Below are 12,599 nucleotides of genomic sequence, written 5' to 3' on the forward strand. Positions count from 1 at the left end.
ATTCTGTTTTCTTGTCCTATTCAAATAAGTATTGATTATTCAGTCATTAGAGGCATAAAATCAACTGCAGTGGATCATTAAAAATTCTGCAGTAAAAGCTAATATAATTATCATGAGCAGAAGTAAAAGTTGACTTGTTTTCATACAATTTCTAGTAGGCTTATTGTTCTTATACTTTATTAGATTTGTATGATGCCCCCTTTCATATTTGTATAAAGCACTTGCCTAGCATATATAATAACAATAATAATATCTTATATCAGTATTATAAGTACTGTTTAATATGACAAAATTTGCATAGATCTTAAAAAAACAGTTATTTGGCATCTATTCGAAATGGTATGCATTAGCCTTTCTGTCAGAGAATGAGAATGATCACCCAAGTGAGCCCAGAATGGAAAGCAATTCTACAATTTGCAAACATTTTTATACTGTGGTTATTGGTCTTTTCACATTTGAAAATTAAATATAAACCTATATCAGGTTATTATCATTTAATAGATGATATGTATTATAGAAGAGTAAAAACCTCATAATTATTGAAGAGATGTACAGTAGCAATTCTTCCACACTTCAGGACACTCTTTATAAGGTTTTCCCTTTTGGAGTTGTATTTAAAATGCTACAGCAGTTAGAATGATTTTTTAAGTTGTATTTAGTGGGATTATTTTTGTTTTTCCAGGTTGAGGAAGAAGGCTTACAAATTTGTGTTGAAATATGTGGTTGTGCCCTCCAGCTTGATCTTCATGATGATCCTGAAACTAAATGTCTAATTTATAAGACAATTGCACATTTTTTGCCAAATGATCTCGAGATCGTCAGGGTTTGTGCTCTCTCAGTATTTTTTCTTGAGCGTTCCTTAGAGGCCTACCACACTGTTGAAGAGCTTTACAGACGTCCTGATGAAGAGTATAGCGAAGGCACAAGTACTGTTCAAAATCGTGTTCGCTTTGAATTACTGCCAATTTTGAAAAAGGGATTGTTTTTTGATCCTGAGTTTTGGAACTTTGTAATGATTAAGAAGAACTGTGTGGCATTACTGCGTGATAAGTCAGCAGTGAGACTTCTGAATGAAAATACACTGGAGAATTCTGCAGGTAGTCTAAAAAAGACAGTGGGCCAGCAGAGTGTGGATGAAGGGCTTGACACAGTCCCAGATCAGAGCCCTGGAGAGACTGATCTTGATGATGTGTCTGGAGTGCAGCCCAAAGGGCATGTTAATGTGAAGAGAAGCCTCACTGCTCTGAACACTTCCAAAGTGGATCACAGTGTCCCAAGGCATCGGTGTATGTTATGTAACAAGGAATTTCTTGGTGGCCACATTGTGAGGCATGCCCAGGCTCATCAGAAAAAAGGCAGTTTTTCCTGTGTGATCTGTGGTAGGAAATTTAGAAACAGAGGACTTATGCAGAAGCATTTAAAGAACCATGTTAAGAAGATCCAGAGACAGCAGATTGCTACAGCACAACAGGATGATCCAGAAGTCATCACTCTGGAAGAAATAAACTGTTCCAAATCGTCCATTTCTTTTGAAAATGGAAATTCTAATACTAAAGGTTTAGAAATAGAGACATTGACTACTTCCAGTGATAGAAACAAAGAGGTCATCCGTGAACACATGGCTGAATTCATTAAAATTCCCCTTGGTATACCAGAGAATGCTATTGAAAATGGCAGACCAGACACTTCTTTCAATAATATCTCAGAGTCTTTACCTCAGTGTGATGATGACTATGAAGAGGAAGAAAATGAAGATGATTATGAAGATGATTATGACCTGAATCAAGAAACATCAGTACTTCATAAAATCAATGGAACTGTGTGCCATCCAAAAGATGTATATGCTACAGACCCAGAAGGCAACTTCAAGTGCCCTGCTCTTGGCTGTGTAAGGATATTTAAAAGAATTGGATTTTTAAATATGCATGCAAGGACTGTACATCCAACTGATTTAAATGTGCGGCAAACAGTAATGAAGTGGAGCAAAGGAAAATGCAAATTTTGCCAAAGGCAATTTGAAGATTCTCAACATTTTATAGACCACCTTAATAGACACAGCTATCCAAATGTGTACTTTTGTTTGCATTTTAATTGCAATGAGTCATTTAAGCTGCCATTCCAGCTTGCTCAGCATACAAAAAGTCACAGGATATTTCAAGCTCAGTGTAGTTTTCCAGAATGCCACGAGCTTTTTGAAGATCTTCCTCTGTTATATGAACATGAGGCCCAGCATTACTTAAGCAAAACACCGGAATCATCTGCACAACTGAGTGCAGCAGTTCCTAATCATCAGGAAATAGACCCATCTAGTAATGAGAACCAAATGATTTATCAGCCAGTTTCTACTAGTAAATCAAGGAAAGATTCTACAGAACCAAAGACATGTATAGACACTATGGAAAAGAAAACAGACAATTTAGTTCAGAATGGAAATGAACATTCTGATGATACTGTTTCAAATATAAGCTTGATAGACCAAAAGATGCCTGCCATAGAGCCAAATCCTGAAAATAGTCATAGTACCAGTGACTTAGTCAATGGACACAGTGAAATAGAGCAAACACTGTTAGGTGTATCAGATCCTAATCTGAAAACAGATAGAAACAGGACAGAAAATGGTTCTATTTTACCGAATGTTGTATCACAAGATCACAGTGCCCTGTCAGTATCTCAGGCACCATCCAAACCAAATCTTACAAGTGAACATACTTCATATGGCTTAATTTTAACAAAGCCATATGTCAGACCTTTGCCTCCCAGTTACCTTGATGAACGATACCTTAGTATGCCAAAACGCAGAAAATTTCTGACTGATCGAGTAGATTCCTGTTCTGATCAAGATAACATATGTAAAAAACCAGTAAAAAGATTACGATGTGGCAAATGCCTGACCACCTACTGTAATGCAGAAGCACTTGAGGCTCATCTTGCACAAAAGAAATGTCAGACACTCTTTGGATTTGATTCCGATGATGAAAGTAAGTCTTATGTGTTTTCAGTAGCTCTATCTATAGAAAGATACTATCAATATAGCCATAATATATCTTTGTACTATTAACATCTGTGGCCCAGATAATAAAGCACTATTTCACACGTTTCCTTTAAATCCACAACCACTATGATTTTATGAGATTAATGTCCTTGTTTTGGATTAAACAACAAATTCACAAGTTGTTTGTATAGGCTTATGAACTTGTGGAATCTGATACTCGTTCTTTTTCACTCTTTTCTCCTGATTTTCCTACGGTACTATACTCTTTGTATATACTATGTATGTACTATACTTTTCAGTGGCTTGTCTTCATTCTGAGTTTCACATAATAGAATTTGTAGAAACAGTCATTTTTATCAGCATGGTAGTATATAAAACAAGTGAAACTAAATTGCTGTCAAAACATAAGAGTCTGGAGAGATGGCTCAGCAGATAAAATCCTTCCTGTGCATTGGTGAGGACTAGATTCAAATCCCTAGCACCCATGTAAATGCTAGGCTGGCATAGTACCTCACCTGTAATCCCAGCACACAGAAGGCTCTGATAAGATCACCAAGCAAGCTGGTTAGCTAGATAGGCAATATCTGTGAGCTATGGGTTCCAGTGAGAGAACCTGCTCAAATAAAGTGGAGAAGGATCAAGAAAGATAATCCACCATCAGCCTCTGGTCTCCACATGTGCCCACACACAGGCATGCATACACATACATGTACACTACAAAGCACATGCACACATGGAAACCAGAAATATAAGGCTTGCTTTTCTTCTATAATCTATAAAATTTGAATTAACACGTATTTTATTTTACAGGTGCCTGATAATGTCTCAGATGTGTTGATCATGCAGTAGTGTTTAAAAAAAAAAAACACTACAAGAAAATGCATCATCAGTTTGCTATTTCCCTGATGGCCTTAATTTTAGAGTGGTCTCGGATTACTAAAGAAAAGACAAAGCACATTTTCTGGAATGAACTTGCAGAGGAGATGTGCCAGCTAAGACTCCAAAAGGGTTATAAAACTCCCAAAGTACCAGTTATCCATGAAACCACACTTTTTAAAAGTTTATGGTGATTAATAGCAGCATGTTCAGTTTTGCTTATGTGAAAACACATCTGGATAACTAGTCAGAAATAAAAACCAGCTATGGCCTTACTGAAAAGAAAGGAAAAAGTTGATTCATTATAATACAAGGTGGAGGGGGAGCTGGTTTACAATAAACAATGTAAAACATTCTGAAAATGGGAATTGTTTTCTTGTTATGCATATTCATTATGTCTTCCCTTCTGGTCAAACATATTTTATAGAACTGTTCATTGCTCTTTAGTTTGTGATATAATTTAGAAGCTGATACATAGAAATGAAGCTTGATTTACCACCATGCTATCTACTAAAGATTGTAACATTTTTTCCTGATAATTAAGTAGACAGGTCAAAGTTCAGTGAATGGCATGCCACCATTGAAAAATTAAAATCAAAACAGAAACAGTGCTTGGCTAATAAGCTCTTGATAAGAACGTTCAGCATTCCACTTCTGTAAAGACAGTTATATTTAAAAGGCAGCAGTGTTAAGTAGAAAAGTATCAGTTACTTTGCGGGGATGCAAGAAGAATCTAAGACCATCACATGCTAGACAACTGAAGGAAAACACTGAATTGAAAATTCTTCAATGTGAATAATGGTAAAAGCACACTGGGATATTTCTATCTGTACATAGTATTAGGACATTGCTTGATGATTCATAGTAAAGTCCTTTAGACATTAGTGTGAGTTATCTAAGTATGGTCCTATGAAAATAATTGGCTTAAAAGTATGTCAGTTAAGAATCAGATCAAGAGTTCATTTTATTCAGTTAGGAGAATTTATTCCAAAGTAAGCCATACTATGTACTTTTTTCAATAGTGATAAATTTGGCTCGCATAATAATTTTCATATTTAAGGAAGTATTTACACCAGAATTTGCACAACAGGAACACAATAAGATATGTTAATGCATTACTGTCCTTGGTGACCTAAGGAAGATTTTTAACTTAATGAATTATTAAAACAAATGTTTTACAGATTTAAAAAAAATCCTCTAGATATTTCCCAACTATCTATTATTAAAAGAAGATGCTTACAGATCTCCTTTACCTAATTGTATATTACTCTAAGGTGAGATAAAGAGACTACAAACACAAAGGCAAATTCTTTAGACACATTTTACATCACTGTCAACTGAGTGTTCCAGTTATTCCAGCAATCTCATCACACACATTACAAATTTTTGGAACATTATGGCTACTTGAATGAGGTTATAAAAATGTGACATTACTTTCAGGGTGGCATCCAGACTTAGAAATTATGTTTTCTAATAATCTCTATCAGAGAATTGTTTTAAAGTTCTGCATTTTCTTACTTTCCATGGGCATTTGCGACTATGCAGTGACAGTCATCAGTCCATTCCAGTCAGAGTTCAGTTTGTTCTAGTTTTGTTATGTAGCCTACATTAGGCTGTGGAATTTACACACTGATAACAGAAAAGTACAACTCATAAGTTAGTTCTAAATCCTTGAAGTTCAACTCAAAATGTTTTCCATATTTCCTGACACTACAAATGTAATAATTGACTTTTAGTTCATCTTAAAAGTATATGTTGTAATAAAAATTCTGTTTGGAAACTGGTTCATTTGCACAATGAAGTTTTTTTTTTTGAAACATAATTTCTGCTTTGTACATTTTCCAGTTAATAACATTTTACCATTTATTTTTTATAAGTTGTAACCACTGCTATAAATATAAGTTCACAAAGTGTTATATTTTCATGAATTTTGAAGTTTGTGTGAAGATGTCTTAAACAAATTCCACCTGTTATTTTGTCTTTAAGCTTAATTTAAAGGTTTCTCTTGACTTGTGTTGCTAGGAGAAAATTTTTCTTATACATAAAACTGGTTCATATATAATCAAATCAAAATGTCACGTAAAGTTCTGTTTGACCACATTTTTCTTACCTCTTTATATATTTCTCAGTTTTACCTCTTAAAGAATGTGTACATTTTGCTCTTGTGTGAACTTGCAGCAGTTCTGGTTTGGGATTTAGAAGGAAAGGAAGCTTTGTCTTACATCCTTTCCCCTCTCCTTTCTTCTTTTCTACTTTTGTGTGGAGGATACATGGACCAAGTTTCACATCTTTGTTTTAAAATAAAATTTATGTCAGTGAGGTCAGGAAAAGTGCATACCTGAATCCTTGCTGCTAGACACAGAAGACGCACAGGAGGGAGTCTCCATGGACAAGGACACTGGTACTTTGGGCACTAGCCATATTCATGTTTTTGAAACCACCAATATATAATGAATACATAATTTATATCATTGATCTTGTGATTCTTTTCAAATCACACTGAACATTTAGCTGTATTTTCATGTTTGGTTTAATGTATGAATGAAAAGCTTAAAAGGGATGATAGTGTTTATTTTTTAATTTATTTGGTACTGTCAAACACCTTTTCAGAATGAGCAAATGCTGCATATGCATTTTGGAATTGTTATGTGAAAGATATTACAAATTCAGCAAGAAGGGAAATTTGTGCTTCCTTGTTGAACATTAAATTATTTTACTTTGCATTTTATAAAGTACAAATTAAAACTGAGCCATTGAATTGCAATAAATCAACAATAGTGTCTCATTTCAAGAAACTTTTTGTATTGTACATAGATTTGTTCAATAAAACATTGTCCTTGTTGATAATGCAAGTGTTCAGTTTTATGTAGTATACTGATTTCAAGAAGAATTCAGCTTATAAGAAATTTTTATGCCTCCTAAAACTGGAATACTTCAGTTAATGTTATCACATTTAGGTTTTTGAAACTTTTTGAAACATGATAGAAAATGATGCAAGTATGCTTTTGTTGTTTTTAAGTCCGATGCAGGGGCGAGAGTTGATAGAGGGAAGCTGAGAAGGTGGCTCAGAGGTTTATAGAGTGCTTGCTGCTCTTCCACAGGACCTGGGTTCAGCTCACAGCACCTATATGGCAGTTCACAAGTGTCTTAACACTAGTTCCCAGGGGTTTAAAACCCTCTTCTGGCCTCCATGGGCACCAGGTGGACACACACACATGCACACAGACAAACATGCACACACAAAATGATGGTTACTGAAGTCCCTTCAGGTAAAGGATACTAATGACACTGTAGACTTGGGGCAAAAGGAAGTATTAGAGCTCAGCAGATGTCAGGAAATGAGTATGTTAACATTTGTGTCTTCAAAGATGAAGTGCTTTCTGGAACTTAATGAGGGAGTCACTCAGTGTCAGGGTATATCTTATTCCCTGGGACACATCTTTCCTGCCATGCTCAGGATTTTCATCCTTATTTTAAAAAGGATTACGAGTGTGGTTCAGCAGTGGAAGAATGTTTGGCATACTTGAGGACCTGGTTTTAATGCCAGTATTTAAAAAGAAAATCATGAAAATTAGTCTTTGTATCCCAAAGTGGTCTTGGACATGAGGGCTCCTCTTTTTGTTCAGTAAAACAAAAAAACAAGAAAAAAACAAAAACCAAACAAACCCAACCTTGTACTATTAGGTATAACTTAAAAATTTGAAAAATGGTGTATAAGTAGAAAGAAAATCTTTGAAAGCAAAGGAATGAATAGATAAGTTAAAGTGATTTGCATATATTACAACAGTTTGATACATGAAAATGCTAATGGAATATTCTAGCACTGAAATGTAGAATTTTCTGACTGAGGGATGTATGATCTTAGACTAAATGTAATCTATTTTCAGAACAATGAATCTATTATGATATTTAGATAAGTTGTTGCTTAGGTAACTTTCCATTTTCCTTTTCTGGAACTGGAAGAATTTTGGGAAAATAATACTAAGTTCTCTTATAAGATAATCAAATTAAGTTGCTTTCATAGTTTTTCCATCTTTTTGGTGTTGCCACCATACCCAACACTGGGTAATGTACAAATATGTTTTATTCAGCCCACACTTGGGGGCTAAAAAGCCAAAAAAACATACTCCAACCCTGACTGTATCATGGTATGGTTGGAAGAGCAGAGGGAGTATGCAGACAATGTATGTGCCAAGAAGAAGGACAAGTGAGAAGGAGCCATGCTGTTGTGTAACAAGCTCAAGGAGCCAACATAGTCCTTCAAACGTTAATACTGTCAAGGATGACTAATGATCTGGTAAGTGTTCTTTATACCTTAGTATGACTAAGCTCCCGACACAGAAACTTGTGTTCATGCTCAAATCAAACATGCTCTATCCGAACAGCATAAAATTCATACTAATTTGAAGAATCAGTGGTTAACCAGGACACAAGTTCAGGTTATGTATCGAGATTTTAAAATGGTTATTCAATGTTATGTTCATCCAAAAAAAAAAAAATGTTCATCTCATTGAGGAGTGCACGTACTGAAGAAAAATGGCTTTTCATTAACTGTATTCTCATGTGCCCACCATGTGTCACTTCCAATTCTTCTAACAACTCAAGTGTTAATGTGAACACTGCTCATTAGATGCCTAAGAGTCAGAAGGGTTTCCTAACTGAATGATCAAATTTTTCCATTCTGCCATGCAACTTTACCTACAAACATGAATGGAAATAAGTCCAGAGACAAGCTTATCAGAGAATCAGTGATTTCAGGGACAGGATGAAGTCTGGTGGACATACTTAGTGGACAATTCATTATCTTCTAGCAATGACTTAAAAAGTGTAGTCCTTGGAGCAGTACAATCGGCATCACGTGGAAGCTTGTTAAATATTAGATTAAAGAACCCTTTATTTATATCATGGGGGTCTCAGCAAACTCTACTTCTGGCAGAGAAACAAACCTCAAGATTTAAGACGGAAACTTCGTTCAGCACGACTTAGCTGGGCTGGTTCAAACCTCTGGAGTCTGACACCATGCAGTTTATTTTAGACACATTACGTTTAATTTTGGGGAAAAAAGTTTCCTGGTAACAATTATCTCAATCTCATGTGCACAACAAAACTTAAAGCAAGGCAACAGTGAGACTCTTCTGCAAAGTACAAGCGGCCTTTATCATGAAGATGGGTTCTATAGCTTACTGTCCTAGGATCTTGTGTGGTCTCTGACAAAGACAGTGTAAAGGTTACCAGGCTATAAAGTACATGGGACATCTCCCCTAAGAATGGCTCCTACTGACTGAGAAACAAAGCTAAAGCTAAAGGTCTAAGGAGGGAGAGTCTGGGATAAACATTCTCGGAGAGTCACATCAGGCCTAGCCCTAAGACAGCAAAGTTATCACTAGGTTATTAACATCCACTTTCAGCCTTGCAGTTGGAAAACAGGTATACATCCCTTCCAATGAAGAGATAAGCCTGTGTGGTTAAAGATTCCTGGTTTCCCTAGAGCTTATCTGTGAGCTAATGCCCTTTACATCTATCACAAATCTCTTACACAAGCTAAGGTTTGAAACTAGATAAAAACAACAGTGTACCATATTTCCCATACGGTAATCTCCTCTTAAATTCAGAGCCTTCTCAAACACTCCCATTGGTAGGCACTTAATGACATAGTCAGTAGACATTAAGAACTTATACCTGAAATGGTTTAACCCATGAGAAAATTGTATTTACCTCTCAAAAAAATATACTGAGTATACTCTGGTGTCTCCTCACAATGTATACGTCTTTCACCTCTTACAAAGAGTATTCAGTTCATAGTTATTAGAAACAGATAAAAGGGTATGTAGATAAGTATGACTGTACTCAAATTCTAGAATGGTAGTTTTATTCTGGAAATCTAAGCAATTAATAATATACCACTAAGTGGACATAATGACTTATCATTATGCATCTCCCAACCCTCATCAGAAGATTCTATCTCTGTAGTAGATGGTTATTACCACAGAGACTCCTAACGGGCCAAGGTGTAGAGAATAAGAAACTGTGAATGCTCATCACCTCCCCGACGCCTAACACATTCAGTATTCTGCCTACCAAGATTCATGGATCACTTCAGAAGAGGAGATGAAAAGAGTGTAAGGGACAGACAGAGTTGGTAGATGACAAGAAAACTGTCTTCTAGACACAGCAGGCAACAGCAAATATGAAATCACAACAGACACTAGACATGTGCAAGCTCAAGCCAGGCCAAATCCAACAAGGACAGGAAAAGCTGGGGACACAGTCCTGATCTAGCTGAGGAGGAGCAATTTTAGCCCCTAGAAAGGGAAAGTCAGTTTTCTTTAAGAGTTTAATTAGCCTCTGGTAAGTTGACCATGCTCCAGCTGAAGGCCATACAACCAAGGATACTTGGCAACACAAGCTGGTTTTGACAGGTCTAAAATATAAGAAGACACAAGATATGGGGAAGGGAGTTAATGTAATGATCAAAAAGTACAAAATGCTCACGGAGCTAATGAAATATTTTTAAAAGGATAGCCAACTGACTTTATATTTCTGTAAAATGGGACAACTATTGCTGCAAGGTTGTAAGAATTTAGTAAATGAAGGGCCAGATGCCAAGTCCTTCTTGTTATATTTTTGCCATATTTGTAATCATTACTATTCTGTATCTGGCCTTAAAACTCTACCTGCCTTCATACTATTCTACTGCATGCACTTTTTTCACTGCTGCCTGGTCATGAGTAATTCAGCGACCTTCTATCTTTGATTTATTCTTTCTTAGGTACCATCACATGTTCTAGAAAGTCTGAGCTCTTAGCTATTATATCCCTCATTCAAACCTACTTTATCCAGTTTTCCTTTTCTCAGCAAATGGCAACTCTGGTGGCCCAAACCAAAGCCTGAAGTCATCCAAGACTATCAGATCTTCCACTCTGCCTCACAGAAAAAGTAGTACTGGCCTCCAAATTGGTTTCTCTTTCCTCTTTGCTTCCTTCAGTCTACCCTTCATACCATTACTCAAAGTGATCCTATTTGAAACTTCAATCATTTCATCCCTCTGTTTAAAACCCTCCAGGCTTCACAATTTATTACAAATGTTACTTAAAAAAATAGCTTATCTACTATATGCCAGGCTTCGTAAACATAATAAAACAAAAATTGCTTGCCTCACAGAGCTCACCTTATAAAGGGCTGGGAGTGGAATGAGAGCAATGAACAATATAGTATACTAAATTATATAAACACTCTGGAGACAAATGAAATGGGTAGGAAACATAAGTAGGGTTTTGATGGTGACTTTGAATGGGCCAGTGCAGTGAGGCTTCCCTGGTAATATTTTGAAGTAGGGACCTGAATAAACAGTAGGGAAAATGAGCAGTTGAGATGTCTGAAGAGAAGACCATTTCAAGTTAATTAGCAAGAACAAAGGCTTTGAAGCAGAGACCTAGAATACGAGTCTAAGGAAGCAATCATAAGGAAACCCTTGTGACTTATCTGCACTAATGGGTTTTGAAAATAAAAAATAATTGAAGTCAGAGGTCAAACATAAAAGATACATGTCTACAGAATGGCCTACAAATCTTTAGTTCGGCATGATCCAATTTAGTAGCCACTAGCCACATGTGGATATTAAAACTTGACTCAAATTCAAGTAAAATTTGAAATTATTCAGTTTTACTTCCATACTGCAAGATCTCAAGACAGATGTGGACAGTAGTTAGTACTGGGCAATGCAAAACTCTCTTCATCATCTCAGAAACCCCTTTGGAAAGTGAATCAGTGGTTCACTTGGGGATGATTTTCCTTCTCAGGGAACATTTGGTAGTCTGGAGGTATTTTCACTTGCATCAAATCAGAGAAGGGTACACTACTTCTTGTAGAAATGTAGGGATGGTGTTAAGCATCTTGCAATGCAGAACTAAGCCGCTGCAACGATAAATTATCCTGCTCCAAATCTCAGTGAATCTGTATTTATGAAAAACTCTAACCGAAATCTAGCCTCTCCTATTTATACCCACAACACAAATTACTTTCTACCCAAGGTGAGTGTGTTTGTGTATCTATTTTTCCCCCCACACCAACCAAGCAACTATTACTGCAGTGGGAGATACTAGCCACTAATTCAAATCTAATGGCGTCAGGTCATGCAGCTAGAGGCACAGTCTCAAGACTGTGTGGCACTGAGCCCCTTCAGCTGCACATTTCCACGCAAATCTGAAGCCTCAGATTGTTTCAGTTGTACTTGTGACCAACCAGTTGCAAATTGGGGTTCCACTAACTCATCCTTGGGCTCAATTATAAAGTCATCTACAAGGTGGGTGTGAGACCAAAGTTCCTCCATTTAAAAAATAAGGCCTAAATGTTCTGTATTTTAGGTATAAGCCTCGAGTTACTGGAACCAGTTGACCGGACTCCAGGAATTAGTGCAAAGTACAGAGTATCCCAACCCTAGTCTCTATGGGATTGCTTAACCACAGAAATGCCCCCATCTGAGGGCAGCCAACAGGAACAATGACAGGCATCCACTCCCCCTTAGGTGTAAGATAAAGATAAGGTTTCTGGAAAGTCCGCAGAAGCTAGCTAATCAGAATTGTACCCATACTAGCACCTCTAACTGATATAACCTTGTGGTTTTTACCTTTAAAAACTAAGCATGTGCGGGGCGGTGGCACGCTTTTCCAGCACTCGGGGCGAGGCAGGCGGATCTCTGTGAGTCGAGCAGCCTGGGCTACCAGTAGATCAG

General features: G+C 36.7%; 1 protein-coding gene across 1 annotated transcript in view; it reads left to right on the forward strand.

Annotated features, from left to right (window-relative positions):
• Znf654 (zinc finger protein 654) overlaps nucleotides 1–6,715 on the forward strand; it is a 55,583-nt gene extending 48,868 nt beyond the window's left edge. The window contains exons 8-9 of the mRNA XM_028892666.2: nucleotides 683–2,978; nucleotides 3,803–6,715. Of these exons, the coding sequence (XP_028748499.2) occupies nucleotides 683–2,978; nucleotides 3,803–3,810 (2,304 nt within the window). The 3' untranslated portion in view covers nucleotides 3,811–6,715. The remainder of the gene's footprint in view (nucleotides 1–682; nucleotides 2,979–3,802) is intronic.
• The last annotated feature ends 5,884 nt before the right edge of the window (nucleotides 6,716–12,599 follow it).

The sequence above is a fragment of the Peromyscus leucopus genome, chromosome 12 (genome assembly GCF_004664715.2).
Source record: "Peromyscus leucopus breed LL Stock chromosome 12, UCI_PerLeu_2.1, whole genome shotgun sequence".
Classification (NCBI taxonomy): domain Eukaryota; kingdom Metazoa; phylum Chordata; class Mammalia; order Rodentia; family Cricetidae; genus Peromyscus; species Peromyscus leucopus.